The sequence below is a fragment of the Lates calcarifer genome, linkage group LG11, assembly GCF_001640805.2.
Source record: "Lates calcarifer isolate ASB-BC8 linkage group LG11, TLL_Latcal_v3, whole genome shotgun sequence".
Classification (NCBI taxonomy): domain Eukaryota; kingdom Metazoa; phylum Chordata; class Actinopteri; family Centropomidae; genus Lates; species Lates calcarifer.
Window position 1 is genome coordinate 6,258,299 of NC_066843.1, and position 18,966 is coordinate 6,277,264.

The 18,966-nt window shown below is 39.6% G+C and overlaps 3 protein-coding genes across 7 annotated transcripts; 2 read left to right on the forward strand and 1 right to left on the reverse strand.

Annotated features, from left to right (window-relative positions):
• The first annotated feature begins 65 nt into the window (after positions 1-65).
• snx8a (sorting nexin 8a) lies at positions 66-9,884 on the forward strand. 3 transcript variants are annotated; one of them, XM_018701938.2, is made up of 14 exons: positions 67-270; positions 369-435; positions 1,165-1,292; positions 2,064-2,193; positions 2,967-3,157; positions 3,376-3,496; positions 4,525-4,661; positions 4,817-4,897; positions 4,994-5,154; positions 5,353-5,482; positions 5,598-5,666; positions 6,161-6,310; positions 7,787-7,936; positions 8,428-9,884. In XM_018701938.2, the coding sequence occupies exons 2-14, from the start codon at positions 414-416 to the stop codon at positions 8,506-8,508; spliced, it is 1,551 nt and encodes a 516-aa protein (XP_018557454.1). In that variant the 5' UTR covers positions 67-270; positions 369-413; the 3' UTR covers positions 8,509-9,884. The 3 variants fall into 3 exon arrangements, with proteins under 3 accessions (XP_018557463.1, XP_018557454.1, XP_050929647.1); XM_018701947.2 differs by lacking the exon at positions 1,165-1,292 and having other exon boundaries at positions 66-270; XM_051073690.1 differs by lacking the exons at positions 67-270; positions 369-435 and having other exon boundaries at positions 2,039-2,193.
• nudt1 (nudix (nucleoside diphosphate linked moiety X)-type motif 1) lies at positions 9,544-13,767 on the reverse strand. 3 transcript variants are annotated; one of them, XM_018701970.2, is made up of 4 exons: positions 13,670-13,767; positions 12,908-13,068; positions 11,112-11,257; positions 9,544-10,278 (listed from the first exon to the last, which is right to left on the reverse strand). In XM_018701970.2, exons 1-4 carry the CDS (start codon positions 13,736-13,738, stop codon positions 10,106-10,108), a joined length of 549 nt encoding a protein of 182 aa, XP_018557486.1. In that variant the 5' UTR covers positions 13,739-13,767; the 3' UTR covers positions 9,544-10,105. The 3 variants fall into 3 exon arrangements, with proteins under 3 accessions (XP_018557486.1, XP_018557501.1, XP_018557495.1); XM_018701985.2 differs by lacking the exon at positions 13,670-13,767 and adding an exon at positions 13,159-13,355; XM_018701979.2 differs by lacking the exon at positions 13,670-13,767 and adding an exon at positions 13,184-13,353.
• A 74-nt stretch (positions 13,768-13,841) lies between these two features.
• Positions 13,842-17,170, forward strand: mrm2 (mitochondrial rRNA methyltransferase 2). The gene is made up of 2 exons (XM_018701960.2): positions 13,842-14,183; positions 15,135-17,170. The coding sequence occupies exons 1-2, from the start codon at positions 13,895-13,897 to the stop codon at positions 15,563-15,565; spliced, it is 720 nt and encodes a 239-aa protein (XP_018557476.1). The 5' UTR covers positions 13,842-13,894; the 3' UTR covers positions 15,566-17,170.
• The last annotated feature ends 1,796 nt before the right edge of the window (positions 17,171-18,966 follow it).

Genomic DNA, 18,966 nt, shown 5'->3' on the forward strand with positions numbered 1-18,966 from the left:
CCTCAGAAACTTACGAGGAGTACCTGAAGGCAGCATTGATTTGACATACGAGTTTAGAGAATGAGGAACAGTAAATCTAACCAAATAAACTTAGACAAGTGAAACCAGGAAACTACCGGGTCTCAATAAGACAAAATTTCCCAGCTCATTCAGTGAACTGAGGGGTGCATTATCGGAGCTGTGGTTTCAGAGCAGCTGGGATTTAAGCAGAAGCACCAGCGTTTAAATTTCTGCAGTGTTATGACACACTCATCATAGCCACAAGTGCACGTAAGTGTCCGTTTATTTAGCTGTTGTCCAGACTTGGACTTTAACCAGCGCTCACTACAACTTTAAGAAATAAGTTACTTGTTTTTTCTTTTCCTCAGGAAATCACATGGAGGTGCTCTTGTGCTCACATGACAGTCTGAACCATGGCAGGAGAGATCAATGAAGGTACAGTGCGAAAAACTTCTAACAGTCTTCTTTCACTATGTTGCCAGATCATTACCTAGTCAGTTTGCTGTGTTGTTTGGCGTTGCGGTGTCAGGACAGTCAAAACTATTTGATCAGATGCGTTAGAAACGTGGATATCTCTGCTCGCTGAACTCGCGCTGTGAAACAACCAATGAGAACTTTTGGGCACATTAAGATCGGAATGAAGTCGCTCCATCTTAAAAGCATTAGTGAGCGGTTAATCTAATTTTAAACCCCCTGTAACTGTTTTATAGCGATCCGGTGATGAACACTAGCAGCAATATTATTGTTAAAGATGTCAGAGTATGCTAAAGGTTTATGCAAGTTTTGATGCTTTTTTTCCTGCCACGTGAAAACTGTCATCTGGTCACTTCATGCAGCACATAACCAGGCCTGTTCTGAAATTACCAGAGATTTACTATCTTCATCTTACTTGCCACACACTACTGCAAAACTCTGATAAGGTTCTTTTATGTAATGAATCTTAAATTTTTTTTTTATCTTTGAAAATATTCAAATTATGGGCATCAGATCAAAACTGTGTAATCTGTGCTGGGATAATATAGCATCATATGATAGAAACTAAAATGAGCAGGTCTATAAAAGGTGATAAGATCACTATAAACTCTGCTCTGGGTACCACAGATGTAAAATAAGGTGCTATATTTAAATGACTTTGATGCTATGAAGGTGTTGTTCCTCTTCTAGGCTCAGTTCCTGCCTATTACAGGGAAGTGTACGAGGCCGTCCGCTGTAGGACAGATGAGAGAGTGCAGGTTGAAGTTTTTCAGCGGTTGCTCCAAAGGACTGATCTCTCCAAGGCTGTTTTAGGCCAGGTGAGGGGGGCAGCAGGCAACAGTTTATTAAAAAAAAGAAAGAAGCTGTGACAAATACTGTAGTTTGTAATGATAAAGAGAGAACCCACACCATAAATCACACTCTGCTTCTTGTCTTATAGCTGATACTTGCCTGCAACAACTTGCATAATATACATATCTTGAATTTACATAATGGAGGTGTATCCCATACATCCATTGTCTCTTTATAGCAAATTATTCCTGTGTAGAAATGCAGGGGTCTGGAGATTATTGGGGTGTGTATTGATTAATTCATGAATGAATATGAAATAACTACGGATTGGTGAATTAAAAAGGCTGAGATTTCTCTTGTTCTAATCAAATGGGTAAATTAAACACTTGAGAATATGCCATTGCTGCTCAAACATTTGTTGGATTTTGTTAAGACATCTTTTTTATGAGTTAGGCTACTGTTAGGCAATATAGATAACGTAGATACAGGTGTGATGACTGGCAAAAGCCATCGCTCTCAAGTAATTGGAAATCTGTCATACTGTTTTCTTTAATTTCGAGGTATGGGCTAATGTTACAACACATAAATGAAATTGCTCTGAGGGTGTAGTGTCTGTGATATATCTCAGAGACAGTTCATGGTTCAGTAGATTTTCCCTTTTCCTGACCTTCCAGCATATCATCATCTTTGTGTCTAGTGAGCACTTTTTGCAACAGAGGAATGCAAACCACAGTTGAATTTAGATCTCAGACTGAAAAACGGTGACCTTCAGGTCATATTGTCTTTGTCCTTCTCAGATTGCTGAGCATGTTGACTCCACAGATGGATTCCTGAGCAAGTTGTCCCTCTATAAAGCACTCGCTCTGATTGCTCTTGCTCAGCAAGGAAAGCAGCCAAGCCCCAAACTCTTGGAGAATTGCATACAAGGTAGGTGACAGTGTGACGGTGACAGCAGTGCAGTAAAGGTTTTGCTTAATGAGTAGCTTGGTAATTCTCCATGGTGTCCAAGGGTAACTTCTGCTATCCCTCTACTGTGAAGACATTTCATCTGTACAGGGCAAATGCTGCTCTTTTATTGGCTAACTGTCTAATATGGTAATAGTTGTAAAGCAGCAGAGGGACCTTTGGCAGTATTTAGATCAAATTTAAATGCTGTTTTCTACCCTGTACTTCTAGTTTCTAGCATTATGTTTTAATTCAGCTGTATTTGTTTTATTTTATTTTGGTAGAGAAGCCTTAGTTATGCCTAAGTGTTGCATTCTTTCACTAGTCTCAGAATGGGAAGATGATAGGGGGGATTTTTATGGTTTTCATAGAGGTAGCCATTATGCTTGCTTGACTTAGATCCATTCCCAACCTTCTGTGATTATTTAAGGCCCTCTCTGTTATTTCAGGTGTGGCCAGCATGGCAGCTTGCTACATGCCACTTCCTCGTCTGTGCAAGAACAAGTTTTCTGCATTTGTCGCAGTGCATTACATTCAATTCATGACCCTCTTGGAATGTACAGGAAAGGATAAATAACAGAGGACTGTGCTAGCTAGAGGCAAACAGACTCAGACACGTAGTAATCTGTTGAATGGAGAAAAGTGGTTTTAACACCAACATTCCTGCCAATTGGGAAATTCATTTCATCCTATATGTATTGATTTAATCATGAAAAACAAATATTAGAAGTTGGTTCTGGTTGTGTGCTTGACAGAGTTACCGAAACCTCAGCTCGGGGAGCCGAAGGACCTGAACGCATTGAGGATGCAGCCGGCTCAGGAGGACGCACTGATGATGTCCCATACGCTGGACAAGCTGCTGCTCAGAGACGCAGTCCAGGTGGAGCTGATACCTGAGAAGAAGGGTCTGTTCCTCAAACATGTGGAGTACCAGGTCACCAGCCAGGCAAGGCATCCCATAAAACCTACTACACATAAATCATTGTCTTGGAATAACCTGTAGAGCAAGAAAATGTTTGTCTTACCCTGATGATCATTTTCTTCTCACATAAATTCTTATTTCTCAATTAAGTGTGAATTTAATTGAGTTGAAGGAACAACATGACTGCCCTGACTGCTATAGAAATATAAAAAAAGTAAGAAACTTTGCTTCTTGTTTTTCAGCGTTATAAAATATCGGTTTATCGACGCTATAGTGATTTTGACGTCTTCCATGAGGTTCTGCTTCAGAGATTTGCCTACAGAGTGGTGCCAGCACTACCACCTAAAAGGATGTTAAAGGGAGGTATGTCACTAATGTATTTCTTTGTTTCTGCATTTTTTCTGTCTTAGATTTTCTATCACACTTTCTGAACCTTTTTTTAATTTTCAAACCATGTCTTCACTGTCATTTTCCACACACACTGCTGTGTCTGCAGTTTATATAGTTTCAAACACAGGTGTTGTTGTTCATCAGTTATTGCCTGGAAGAAGCAAGGAAACCAGTGACGCATAAAATGAGCCTGTTTCAGTTCAGCTTTTTTTTTTTTTACTTTTAACTTTATATTTCAATGTCCTTTTGTATAGCACTTTGGTGCTGTCCCGTTGCATAGCATTTTGATCAACTTAAGCTGTGTTTAAATGTGCTCCAGAAATGCACTTTACTTACCTACTATCTTACTATCCAAGTATGCCATCCCACCAGTTGTGCTCTTTTCTCTTGTCCTAGTGACTGATCTGTGAAGTTCAAGATCTGCTTCAGTGTGCATACTCTACATGATTATGCCCTTTTTTCAGTAATAAGTGCAGAGGAATTTTGAGGCTGTCAGGATGTCAGTAAAACTGAAAGAGTGCTCCACTGATTCAGCAATGAGCTCATATAATGTTGGACTCATGATGAGCAGACAGTTTAAAAAATAAAAAAAAGAACATTTTTTTAAAAACATCTCATGCATTCTTCTTCCTTGTGAAAACCTGGCAACTTCATTAGCTAACAATACACGACTACCAGGTCAGAGATTTGGGTGCGTTATAGTAGCAGTTTCCCATGAGGTAAGACCTGTTCACAGACGTTGATGAATAAAATCAGTGTTTCCTCTGATGCTTGTATTTATTGAGGGATACTGCATTATATGAATTGACTCTAAGATGGCTATAATACATATTTTTTATGTAAACAATGTATCAGACAACAATGTGAAAACAATGACGAAATGAAACACACAGTGATGAACACACCAGCAGTGGCCTACCAAACAGAATTGGCACATGCAACTTCTTCCCTACCGAAATGACTCCATAAGTTTATTCTTTTCTCTGTCTATCTGTCCACAGTGCTGACCTCCGTCTCTGAGCGGGAGTTCATCGAGGGGAGGAGACGTGCTCTTGGTAGATTCATTAACCTGGTGGCGCGGCATCCCTTCTTCTCAGAGGACGAGCTGGTCAGGACCTTCCTCACCTTCAACGGCTCTGTATGTAGCTTCTTTAACTTGCTGCCTGTAGTTCTGTTCCGCTCGGTTGTTGCACAATAACCCCTATCATCATGGTGACTGACATGCATCCTGTTCCAGCTGCTCAGTGTCTTTTTTGTCTTTTTTTACCCTCCTTTACCCCTCTTCCCACACAGGATGTTCAGACTAAGCTGCGTGATGCATACAAGAAAACGGGTGACGAGTTCATGACCAACAGAATTGCAACTCAGGCAAAGGTTTGTCACATATGTGTGATGGGAAAAAAAACCTTACACACTTTTTACCCAGAGGCAAAACCTGCATTAAAATGTTTTATTGGATCTGCTCTGTAGGAATATCTCCCCACTGACATTCAGGCTCAGTTCTCAACAAGCAGAGAGCTGATTAGAAATATCCACAACAGCTTCCACAAGCTGCGGGACAGAGCTGAGAAAATGGCGGAGCGCTCTAAGGAGAATGCAACTGATCTCCTCATGTTTGGCAGAGAGCTCAGGTATTTCATTATTATGGGTACAAAGTTAATGTCTTTCTCCAGCATCCAGAGGTTTTGGACTGAGAAAACAAACGTTAATGTGATTCAAAATCCTCTGTGTTGTTGCGTCTCTTCATGGTTGTTAGCTTGAAATGCGTTTGGCAGCCGAGACAGTGAAATATTACATTCTGTCCCTTGTAATAATGCTGTTTTCTGCAGTACGCTGGGCTCAGATGCTTCGCCTCTTCCCTCCTTGGCCTCTTCACAAAGCACCTGGGGGACCCTGCGCCAGTCGCTGAAGAGTCTGTCTGTGGAGTTTGCTGTGCTGTCTGACAAAGCTTCTCAGCAGGTACAGCCCTCAGTCCTTCATCCCACCACCCACCACCACCACCACCACCAGCTGCTCTGTTCTGCTTGTCCAAAACTGGCACTGGGTAATAAATGTTGTTTTGCTATGTCCTCAGGGCAGACGGGAAGAGGATGATGTTGTGGAAAAACTGAACCTTTTCCTGGATTTGTTGCAGTCCTACAGAGTGAGTCAGTTTCACTTTTGGTTTTTGCTGTGCTCGTTTAACTTGGCTTTATCTCCAGGGGGTCCCCAGCCCCTCATGATAGGAGATTTTGTTGTGCAGTTTGCTGTATGAAGCATCGCAAAACTGTTCTCAGTCTCCTGTTTTCTGATGCAGACACATAACAAGGAGCTGTATATTTACAATAAACCCAGCTTAAGTTAGTAACTAAATTCAGGATGTTATGTAATGGTCGATTTTGACCCAACAAGTCTGTCTCACTTGGAAGTGTAGTTTTTAGTAGTGGGTGGATTGTTCAGATTTAACAAGCAAGTGGTGGGCAGATAAAGAGCCATTTTTCATAGCCCTTCAGCTAAATCTATTCACTGTAATATATATGGTAATTTCATCATTTGTACAAACAATTCTCCTATCATCCGTGCCTGTTAGGTATTACTGTATATTTCCATTTTGTCATTTTGAGGCAAATAAGAAGTGACTCTGTGACTTCTCTCTAGGATCTCTGTGAGCGCCATGAGAAAGGTGTGCTCCATGAGCACCAGAGAGCTCTGCACAAGTACGGTATGATGAAGAGGCAGATGATGAGCGCAACCGTTCAACCGAAAGAGCAGGCGTCTGTGGAGCAGCTTGAATCACGAATTGTCCAGGTGATCAGTCTCTTTGAGTTTCTCTCTTTCCACATTTTTGGGCTCCTGGGTTGCCTCCCTATCGATTGCTACATTGGTTTGAGTGTATCTATTACTAATCCACTCCTCTTGAAACACACACACCCTGGCTGTATCTTGTGTGGGATAGCATAGCAACCCTGTCATACTGGTTTGTACCCCTCTATTAGCCGTTAGCTTTCTGCGTGATGTATATACAAATGGCACATGGTGGTTTTGAGATGTAAAATCAACAAGAAGATATTTTTCTCTTTAAATTATATTACACATTTCACATTTTGGAGTACAAATACTGCCAGTGCCTACGTGCAGAAATGCTTCCTGCGATTAAGAGCTACACTTTGAGTTGAACAAATCAACATTTCAAACACTTGTGCTGAGTCACATTAGTTTCTGTGACAGTTAACTGAATTTGTCATCTCAACAGCTGTATCCCCACTGGTTTCATCTAGTTCCTCTTCATCTGTGTGGTTTGTCTTTTTCATATGTACTCATACATAGAGTACACACTATTCCCCTTAAAAATATATAATACTTTTGTATTTTTTTCACCAATGGCATCTGCAGTCTGAGCTTAGGCAGCTGTTGGACTCTTTGGCATCATTGGTCCCCTTTGTAACCACATTTTCATTAATTACATCAGCAGTCAGGATGTTATAAATTTACTGATGTGCCATCAGAAATTAGCAGCAAATATTTGACTTAGGCTTTCAAGACAATTAAAAAAAATTACTGAGTTAAGGAGATTTCTACAGTAACTGTTTGCCAACATGTTTACATTGATGTGCAAGAAATCTATTGTTCAACAACTATGGGATTACATAACATCCACTTACATTAGCTGTGCTCTGTGCTATGACAGTGCTAGCATGCTGATGCATAACCACGTTCACTTTAGTTGAGTGTGTTGGCATGTTTGCTAACATTTGCCAATTAGCATTAAATACAAAATATAGCTATGGTTGATGTGAGTGTTTCTGGTTTTGCAGGTAAAAATAGACTATTTAGTTGTAAACTGAGGTGTTGACATTATGATCTAATGTTGCTGCTACATGAAAGTTATTATTATTACAGTCCATCCCAAAGGGAGCATGAGTGTTTGTACCAAATTTCAAAATCAGTTTGATTAATCATCTGGGGACCATGAATGCCAAAATGTCATGGCAATCCTACCAACAGTTGTTGAGATTTCACTCTGGACCAAAGTTTTGGACCCACAGAGCGGCATTGCTGCTAGCATGTCAAAAACACATTGTAGAAATAGCGGTAGAGAAATGTATTGAGATTAATCCACCCTGAGTTGTGATTTTCACAATGTCTGCAAAGTCCTAAAATCTTAATTCAACTCCTGTTACTTGATTATTTGCAAAGGTAAGATTGGAAGAAGGTTTTCTCCACAGAATGTTTGATTGTTATCGTCAGTTGATAAGTGGTTGTGTTTTTCCACTCTGCTAACAGCAAGAGAATGCCATTCAGACCATGGAGCTGCGTAACTACTTCTCCCTGTTCTGCCTTCATCAAGAGACACAGCTTATCTTCACCTACCTTCCAATCACATCCCACATTCTCGGGGCTTTTGTTAACTCCCAGGTCCAAGGACACAGAGAGGTGAGACTGCATGTCTGGAAATAATTTTTCTTCAGAACCTCCTCTGCGTCGACACAGCGCTGCTCCAGGGAGGGTCAAATCAGTTTTAAATTGGCTTTTAAAGTCCAACAAAAGAACTAATAATGATGGATGGTATCACTGAATGGATAATCTTCTCATCTAGGATTTCAGTTGGCTTACATTTCACATGAATGACTGGATTTCCTGTATACCTTTGCCTATTATAAAATCAAATAAAGCACACAGCTTATATTTCTTTGGTCAGATACCTTGATCTGAACCAAATCACTCACATTTTTAAGAAGTTTTTGTAATTCTCAGAGTTTTTGAAGATATTTTTACCAAACTGTCTCTTTTCAAAATGAGCTAAACCTGCAAACCATGAAACAATATTTAGATGCAGTGTGTTATATTTGTGTTTGGAGCTGTTCCAGGATTTCGCCTTGAAAATTTTGATAAAGAAAAGTGACTTTTTTGCTCTTTGTTTCCAGATGGGAGAGGTATGGAACGAACTCCACCCGAAGCTTGGATGTCTCTTTGGCGGTAACAATGGATTGAAACCCACCCTCTAAAACCCTAAAGGAGAAACACTGCCGCTGATGAGGATTACGAACTGGAAAATAACTTACTCTGTGAGCTGAAGCAGAAACAGCATAATGCACAACTATTTCTTCTTCCTTCTACTGCATCCTCTGTAACATAATATACATTCTATTCAGTAAGACCATATCACCATCAACTGGACGGTTGTTGCTCGTGAGTCACTTTATTCTCTGCTTAATGCGGGTATAATGTCTATGTACAAATCAATTGGTTATTTTGTAAGGGATACTATATTTATGCACTCTAGTTGATCCAGCTCATCTGATAAAGCACCTGTTATTAACTCAAACTTATATCTTATTTTATACACTAAGATAGTTGAGATAAATTGAGAGGGAGAGAACATTTTTCTTTATTAAAGGATGGGATTATTTTAAATCTCTAGCCATGAAGTTTTTGGTTAATCTTACTGAATAACTTTAGTGTGTGTCTAATGTGTTTTTGATACAGAGTTTAGTTTCTAAGGATGAGTAGCGGCATACTTGATATTTTTTATGGACAAGTGCGCTCTTTCTTACTGTTTACTTTTATGTAGAGCAACATCTTTGCTTTCTCTGCTTCAATTGTTTGCAAGATTCCCTTTTATTTTATAAGCTATATTTGTTTCTGAAAAGCCTGAGATCTAATTGTAAGATACTACAAAGGGCGGCGATTTGAGATTTATTGATAGAATGATGACTTCTGGCACTAGTGGCATAATATGTCAGTAATAACACTATAAACTACTGATTTACCACCAAAGATAAATGTCATAAATTTACTTAAATACATTTGTTAAATAAATCATACAGGATCATTCCTACACAGGTTCAATTTATAACTATTAGAATTAATACCTTATATCTTTAATTTCAGAGGAAGGTTTTAGGCCATATCACTCCATACATGAGGACTGTTCTTCACAGTTAAGATAAACACAATCTGGATATTGTTGAATTCCTATTCCACTTTCTACTTTTCATTTGTTGGGCATGAAAACAAGGATGCACACGTGTCTGTATACATACAGTTTATCAGAACATTATATATTTTTCTAAAAAAATAAATCAAAGGGACAAGTTGAAAGACATCTGGGCTTATATCTTAGAAGTTACCTCACAAATTGTCACCCGCTATGAGCACATAGTTATCAGCAGGTATTTTATGAAGAAACTGTAACAGAGAATGAAACACATTTGTTTGGGAACAGAAAACATATTGGGAATCAGGTGAACTTGCACAGAATAGGAAACCCAATAAAATTATTGCTGTAGATACTGTAAATATTTTATTACAGAAAAAAATTCTCGCTGAATGGTGTTAAATCAGTTATCCTGAAAAATAAAATGACACAACTGAAAACTTGTTTGTCCAGTATACTGCTGCTTTGATTTTTTTCCTTTTCATGTGAGGTGAATACAAAGCTAACAATGAGTACAGACTAACACTCTGTAGGTACAGCTAATATGGCTGTACAAATGAAACTAGACAAAAACATTTAACAGTGTTGAACCAAACAATGTTCAGTATTAAATGTCAGCATTTTTAAGGCTGATGTTTTTTGGTCCCAGGTTATCCTTGGTTATCTCAGAGCTCCTCCACTTCTTCCAGTTTGTGGCTGAGGATCACGTCATGACCCTGAAACTTAAAATATCCAACAAACTTCTTCTTCTGCAGCATCAAAGGGAACCACATGCTATCATCAGCCCACATTTCACTGAAGGGAATCTGGTCACATTCAAACCACTGAGGCCTCATTTCTAGAAAACCAAAGAGAAAACAATCAGTCAACCTCATCTCAATCACTGTCCAGTACATAATGGAAATTATTATTAAATCAACTCAGGCCTTACAACTTAAAAAGTAGTAAGTAATGAGTAGCCAACAGGCTTCGTTATTAATGCAGTGCAGATAAAAGCAATTTCAGACTCATTTCCTGCTTTATCTTTTCTACAAGGAGAAAGAATGTGCTTTTAAACTAAGAATGAAAAAAACCCACTTCTAATTCAGTTAAAGGAAAAGTTGGTGTTTTTTCAAGTCTGTCCATACGTACATTGAAGAAATACTTTTTTTAGCCGCACACTGTCATTCTGCAAAGTTCAAAGTTGATCAGAAGCTAATGCAAGGCTTCAGCAGTCTGAGTTAGATAAAACCAAGTGGGTATCTTATAAAGACATGATGTTGAAGGTGATGATAAACTACATTTGCTGTCAAACCAGGACTGGCATTGAGACAACATAAAAGGAAGTTAAGATTAAGAGGAACCAAAAGTAAAAAGGGAAAATTTTTGAAAGATTACAGGTTTTTTTTTAACACATCAGTTACTTGGAATAATGTACAACAATAACCTAGAGTTCCCCTTCACACCCAAAGTGCATGAAAACATCTGTTTTTAAGAGAAAAGGAGGAAAGGTGGAAGGCTAAAATATATCACTCACATCAAGCCAACAAGTTTTAACAAAAATGTTGAAAGTACTTGTGATATGGGCCTGTGGCTCTTGGCTGCATCTCCTCTGATTATTCATATGGATATAAAACACAGGAATTGTCCTTTAACACTACCCACAGCTCAGTATGGTGCAGTAAATCATACCATCTGACTCCGCTGGGTCTCCGTTAAAAGTGTCAGCTCTGAAAATGTGGACGTCGAGCAGCTGTGTTTCTCCGACAAACTCAAATTTGATATTTCCGACCTTCTCCAGAGCATCCACCGTCAGACCGCTCTCCTCTTGCAGCTCCCTGAAAATGAAAACATCAAATGAATTTTCACTCATACACACTTGCACACACTGTAAAAGCAAGCAGAGAGGGTAAAATGATGATATCAGTGTTAGCCAGACAGAGTATCTACTTGTGTGAACCACCCAAACAGACACAAAATCGTTTTTCTACCGAGTCAACTACATTCACTGATGAAGACAGTGAGATGTGGCTGGCAGCTCCAGAAAATCTAGTGGAGTGGATATTTGAGTTAAGACTATTTCTCCACACTGTTTTTTTCCTTATAAAAGTCTGTGTCAAAATAAAACTGCACATAGATTTTTGCATGGTGCATGGTGCTTTCAAGGCCAAATATTTGCCCACTCTCAATGCTCAGTGGTGTTTTCCAACCACCATTACTTCCCTCAGAGTTGACCATCAAAACATTCTGTATGTTCTCCAAGTGTGGGAAGTCCCACTCTGCCATATCTAATTTCAGAAACCAGTTTAGCTGAACAACACAGGCAGCTGAGAAAGTGCAGTTCAACCAGTGGATTCTGTCCAAATGTTTTCAGTCACAGTTTGTGATTTAAAACATTCCCTTCAGTTCAAGTGAACAGTGAATGCAGCCATCACAACAAGGGTTTTTACTGCCACACAAAGCCAAGACTGAGAGTTTGCTTGAGCTAATTTTCCTGACTGTTCTGAGTACTTCTGTTCCAAAGTGTAACTAACACGATCTTGAGATATTACCGATTCACTTAGCCTTTCAGTATCCTTCCCACAAAGCAGGTCTCTTTTTCACATTCAAGACAAAACAGCTAAGGAATGGACCTGATTGCCTCCAGGGCTTCCTTCCTTTAGCTTTGGAGCAAGACTTCCTGCTGATGACTGATCACACATTGTCCAGAGACATTCATTCGTTTTATCAAGCTCGCAGAAGAAATGTTTCCACTTAACACTTGCATACTATACTATCACTGCCTCTGCTTCTTAAATCCTGAAGGAAACACATTATTGAAAGCCAGGGAATGATTTGTTTTTGCACATTTTGTATGTTAGGAGGAAAAAAAAAGACTCAAACAATGAGTCAAAATAAACTTTTTTTCCGCCAACCAATTAATCGTTACAGCTCTGATCTTCATGTCTACTTATTAATTTACATCACACTGAAATAAACCTCAGTGCCCTGCGAGTTCTGTAAACTCCATCCCTGGAGCTTACAGAACTACTGCACAAGCTGCTGTCTTCTTTACAATTACAGGAAGGATCTTAACATTGTCACAGCTGTATGTTTTGTAGTGATCTGTTTGTTCCTTTCGCCTCCTGTCTTCCCAGTAGCTCCACCCAGGTGGTACCTGATCAGCCATCACCTGGCTTAAAATTAAGTGCTTAAAAGCCCCTGTGCCAGCATCAGAGGGCAAAGGCTTCTAGTGTGCAACTACTGGACTTGCTGCCTCTCAGCTTGTGGTTTATCTTTGTGTTGCTGTTGTGTTTTGACTTCGTATCTTTTGTAGTCTTGATTTAGTCTTGGTTGTTCTGATATGTCTGTATGTTAATAAACCCCATGAATTTGGTTGTTCTTAAGGTGTTTTCTATGGTTGATTTGGGTCAATGGTGGAGTGTTGCGCGCCCCATAGGACCACCCAAGCGTGGGGCATAACAACATGTACGTGAAAGTGAATTTACCTCCTTGCAGCATCTTCAATAGTTTCTCCAGGCTGAACTTTGCCCCCAAACCCGTTCCACTTCCCAGCCCCAAACCCTCTCTTCTTCATGCCCAGCAGCACCCTGCCTGGCTGGACCACCAGCACCAGAGTCAGCAGTTTGGGGCTCAACATCGCACCTGTCTGAGGGGGGAAGTTAGGAAACATAACAGAAACACAATGTAAACAGCGCCTTAAGCAACATTAGCTGCCAGCTAAACAGGTTTAAGTCACCTCTGTGTTTACGTCCTTAGCTTACCGATATCTGCCCTGTAAACCGTTAAAAAGCGTAAGATAAATATTATATAGACACAGAATCAATAATGAGTTATTCTATAAAAACAGTTCACGTTGTATGACTCCCGCGTGCTGCTCCACAGTCGTCATCATATGACGCGCTGATACGTAAGACCTTGGATTGGTCTGACGAACGTCAGACTGGACACTCGAGTGCCATCATTTGATTTTAAGATCAGCTAAATGTGTTACCCTGAAATACCTTCGACTAGAAACAGATGTGTAATGTACCGACGTGCAACTCCGTTCAAAGCACTCACTTTTCACGTGTTCATTTAAGAAGATACAGTGTGATAACAAAACAATACTACTACTACTATTACTACTGCTACTACAACAACAACAATGACTACTACTACTAATAGTATATATATTTTTAAGTACATAAATTACATTTACATTTGCAATACATTTTCACAAGTGAGTTAAAAGAAGATTAAGTGCCTACTTTTTCTGCTATGTCTCTCCAAAGTATAGAAATGTACAGGGACTTAATTAGAGTGGTTTGATAAGGCATGGCTATCCCAGGTAGGAACTATTATTATCAGTGTATTGTGACATGGTGACATATATAGGTATTACACACAGTACTTGCCTTTGACCAATGGCTAGTTGTGTTTTCACGCAGGCGCAATTAGTCGTGTGGTACACATGACCTCGCACAGTAACAACAATGTGGTGTGTCTCGTTGCAGAGAAGATGTTTACACTCCACTTTACGTTTAATGAAAAAGCTGAAAAGTAAAACTCCAGCGGAGCAGCGCTGGCTGACGCGGCAGCTCAAAGACCCGTATGTCAAAGCTTCGCAAGCCCAAAACTTTCGGTGCAGAAGCGCCTTTAAGCTGCTGGAGATAGATGACAAGTTCAGGGTCTTAAAGCCTGGAGACAGTGTGGTGGACTGTGGAGCTGCACCTGGAGCCTGGAGCCAGGTGGCCGTCCATAGGGTCAACTCAGCCGGGACAGGTGAGAGGAGAGACCGGTAGAGAGGTTATGATTCCAGTCTTGTCCCGTTTTGTCCACCCACTGTAATTCTAGGGATAAGGTACTGGATCTTCGCTATCTTCCTTAAGTCATTAGAGTCTTGGCTTGTTGAAGAAGTGGCTCTACGGTTCAATAGTATCACACTTTAAAAGGTTCAAGCTATTTTTTGATGTGATATTATCTGTTAATTATACCAAATAAAACAGTTTAACAGTTTATCTGAGTAATTATAAAGCGACGCTGCAGTTGGCTGTTGGATTAGCCACTGTTACAACCCCTTTCTCGTAGTGGGAAAAGGAAGGCAACATAAAACCATAGACTGTATAGAAAGATAAAAACCAGTTGTTCCCTGACCAGTTGAGGTGAGAGAAGGCCACGCCCTCCCAGCTGGAGCCAATCATGCACCAGCGACCGCACATCCCAATTAGCATACAGAAAAATGCAAGACAGGGTTATGCACAAGGGACGGGGTTGGCTACAGCCGCAACAGCTGGATTGATAATACCTCAGAAACTGATGGGGAATTTTTATCTATAGTTGCAGCCCTCAACTTTTTACAAATGCAGGAAACAATCCAGAATCCACAACCGTGTGCTGCACGCCATTTTTATAGTATGTGTCTTACCCCATGTAATATAAATCCTGTAATCTTTACCTAACTGCTAACTGCATTTTTACTCATTTAGATTCAGATTTTATATCTGGTTTCTTTTCATTTCACTCTGGTATGAAACATGCAGACAAGTATCTTTTTAGCTGATGTAATTCATGTGTGTACCTGCCATGTCTGCATTTAGTTTTGCCTAAAAATGCACTAATATGGTAACTATTATATCAGTATTAGCAGGCAATAGATTCAGTATTACTAAAAAGGGGTTTTAATTTTGTAACAATTTCCTGTTTCCCAGTTTGAAATCTTTCCTTTCATCCTAGATCCGGAGCTACCACGTGGTACGGTTGTTGGCATCGATCTGCTGAACATACCTCATCTGGATGGCGCCCACTTCCTGTCCAGTCATGACGTCACTGACCCCACCACACACGCCAAGCTTCTGGAGCTGCTCCCCAACAGCCAGGCTCATGTCATCCTGAGCGACATGGCACCAAATGCCAGTGGTTTCAAAGAGATGGACCACGAGAAGCTCATCATGATGTGTTTCTCTTTGATAGACTTGGCCGAGAAGGTTTTACAGCCGGGGGGCTCTCTGCTCTGCAAATACTGGGACGGGATCCTCGCTCAGAAACTCCAGGAGAAGCTCTCAAGTGTGTTCGGTGGTGTTCGGATTTTAAAGCCAAACGCCAGCAGAAAGGATTCGGCTGAGAGATATTTCCTCGCTAGAATGTACAGAAAGCCAGTGAAATGATGGTACTCATCCTTTATTTCTCTAATGGGTGTCCTAAAAAACAAGGTCAATTTATATGTTTTGTTGAGATTCACACAAGTGCCCACTGTAGTTTCTGATCAGTCTGAACATAAAGAAGAGGCTCACTTAATAACTTTGATCAAAAGGTGGCACTGTTGAGGCATCAGTGAGGCTCACAGCTGCAGGCACAGACACATCACATCCTGCTGGTGCTGATTTTTATCCCAGCAAACTTAACACAGTAACATCAGTGAATCAGTAATATGTAAACCTATGCAAGAATCATCAAGTGTGATATTCCTCAAGAGCCCAATGCTGTGTTTCCTCTGAAGTTATTGTTTGCCCCACAGTGTTTGTTCTACACACTCAGTTTGGTATTTGCTTTGTTACAGAAAGTCATTTACCAGTGCTGCTTATGCTAATAATTTGCACTGCCAGCCATGTAGAAATATGTAATCATTCTCTCATTGAGAGTTTACGAAGGGAAAACCTAATACATAAGAGTCACATACAGCATGACTAATGGGAAGTGGGATGATGCTGAAGCTTGGCACGCTGCAAGTGTTGCTGGGCTCTGCTCTCTGACAGTGGCGAGATGGCCATTTCCTGGGAAAATGTTGTTGAGCCAGAAGACAGGTTCTCTTCTAAGGTTCTTGTTCAAATCACTGTGCTGGGCACTTTGGAAAGAAATAATTATTTTTGTTTGTTTCTGTGATTCTGTTCTGCTCTGCATTTGGAACCACTGGTAATGAAATAAAAGGGTCCTTCTTTCAGAGCCACATTATAAGAGACACAAGTCACAGAAATCTATATAGGGATTCACAGCATGCACCCTGCTGATACAACACTGTCTATAGCATCATATACGTAAGTGTTCATCAGTGACTCCGCTCACCAGGGGTGTACCATGAAAATCTGGGCCCTGTGCTTATGCAGTCTGAGTGGGCGCCCCTGTTTCTCTTAAAACATCAGCTCTAATGCATATACAAATAACTTTATCTCATTTCTTGGGCATTTTTATGCCTTAATTGCAGCCAACAGCAGACAGATGGGGAATGACTTGCAACAACAGATCCTGGCTGGACCAGGGACATTGTGGTTAATGATCTGCAGCTCAACCTCTTGGCCACCAGGCCCCCCCCCCATGTGCAAATAACAGAATTACAAATCAACATGCATTCTTAATGGCTATTAGGGTAGTCAGCAATGACCTGCACCTATTAGTATCTATTTGAATAAATATTACTCAGCTAAATCTGTGACACTTCACCATGAGGTTTGCCTGGAGAGGGATTTTTGTCGAACATTATTTACTCCATGGTTGTTTATGTCTTTCATAAAGAGAGACAAAGTCAAACTGGAAGCTCCAGCTTCTGTTCCAGATGTAAGAAAACCTTATTCAAAATCCCACTGACTTTTGTAACTTAAAAATCCAGCCTTTTAAAATGGACTTTCACAATGTTGTGTGGCTTGTGACATGTCTAGGTAAGGATGGTAGTGTTTTGAAAACATATTGTTTCTATTCAATATTTTGTGTACCTTTTCCAGCTGAATACATGTCCACTGGAAAATTATTTCTCATGAAAATAAACTCCTATAAATTACTGTTGTTATTAAAATCTGATTATTTCTAAATTGATTTTTTAAAAGTCTGATCATTCCACAAAATGACAATTAGAAGCCCAATCAAGTATGAATTTGCATTTGTGGCAGCAAAGGAAAGGATGGCTCACATGAATAAATTAATAAGGCTGCTAGTTGGCCTTTCTGTCTCAGGAGTGATGAGTAATACAGTATGAACTGAAACATTCATGCATCTTGGTAAAATTAACTGCAGAGAAGAGGGGGCTGACTGACCTCTAAAGATGATTGTTTGGAATGAATGGGAGCAGCCATGCCTGCTGATGAGACTGATAGTGAAAGATGTGAACAGATGACCAATTTTACTTCTCATTACTTGTTGATTATTCAGCCCTTTGCCATTTAGATTTAAATTATTCCAAAATTACTGTGGGATTTATGTAAATTCCATTGGAGCCCTAGCACTCAGGCTCAGGATGAATGATGATTCATTCACAGGTTAGTTCATTCTTCTCTGGCCAGCTGCAGGTTCAGATGTAAATATTAGTAAATTAAGAGAGAGAAAAACAGTTGAGAGAGCTGCAGATTTTAAATTCAGATCTGATGCTGAGTCCTGTAATCGCTTGTATAATCACCTGAATTCTGAAAAGCAAATTTTCCTCAGAAAAACCCTCTTTGAACTGCTTCAGTTCGTTTGTTGAATATGTTTTTGTGCAGTCTCATCCCTCATATCCCTTATACAACACTTTATATACTTTATATACTTATGATTAACTATGTATATATATATATATATTATATATATTTATATATATATATATATATATATGTCTTCTGTTTGCAATTTTAACATCTAATGCTGACACACACACACACACATACACACATATATATATATATATATATATGTCAGCATTAGATGTTAAAACTGCAAACATCAGTGAGTTCTGTCTCTGTTTTCTGAGGAATGAAGCACCTTAATAAAGTATTACCTGAAAATTTCAGTGCATAAACACATATTATTTGGGAAGGAATGGATTTTATTATTATGAATAGAATTATGTTCACTTGATTTAGTTCTTAATAGATACATCTGCCTCCTCCTGCGTGCTCTGATGTTATTTGCTCCGGTGTCAAAGGCCTGCAGAAGACATAAAATTAGAAAAGCCCTTGAATGCTTCGAAATCTGAATTGATTTGTTCCTCCACATGCTTTCACCAAAAAAAAATAAAATAAACAAACAAAAAAAAAAACAGTACGGCTGCTGGACTTTGGGGTGATTTAGAAAATGTCATCACATTCAGATGCAAACCAGCAAAATGATGTTTACAAGACGTGACAAAACTCTAAAACCTGGCACCTTTTGGAGAAGGGAACGTTTCCTTTTTAAATTTTGCTCCGTCTCCATAATGAAAACAAACAGTCTCTCTGATATTAACACAGTGGAAGTCTCAAATTGACAGGAAATTAAAGAAATGGTAATATCATTTCTAACCATCGTGCCATTCATTCCCTTGGCTGACCTGAGTTGCCAAAATGAATTGCTCGTCTGACAACATTCATCATTCCCTGAGCCTGTCCCTGAACGTTAGCAGACTGAACCAAGCAGGCTTTCACTGACACAAAGTAATGACTGCTATTATAATGATAATTTCTCACCATCTTCACAGATAAATGAATTTGAAATCTCAGGACTGTACAACGATTTTTTTTTTTATTGGTACCACTTTCAGTTTATGATGTTGATGCTTTGGCAAGCCATTTGGCATAATGATGCAGGAACATTTCCCTGTAAACAACTGAGATTCTCAGAAAATTGA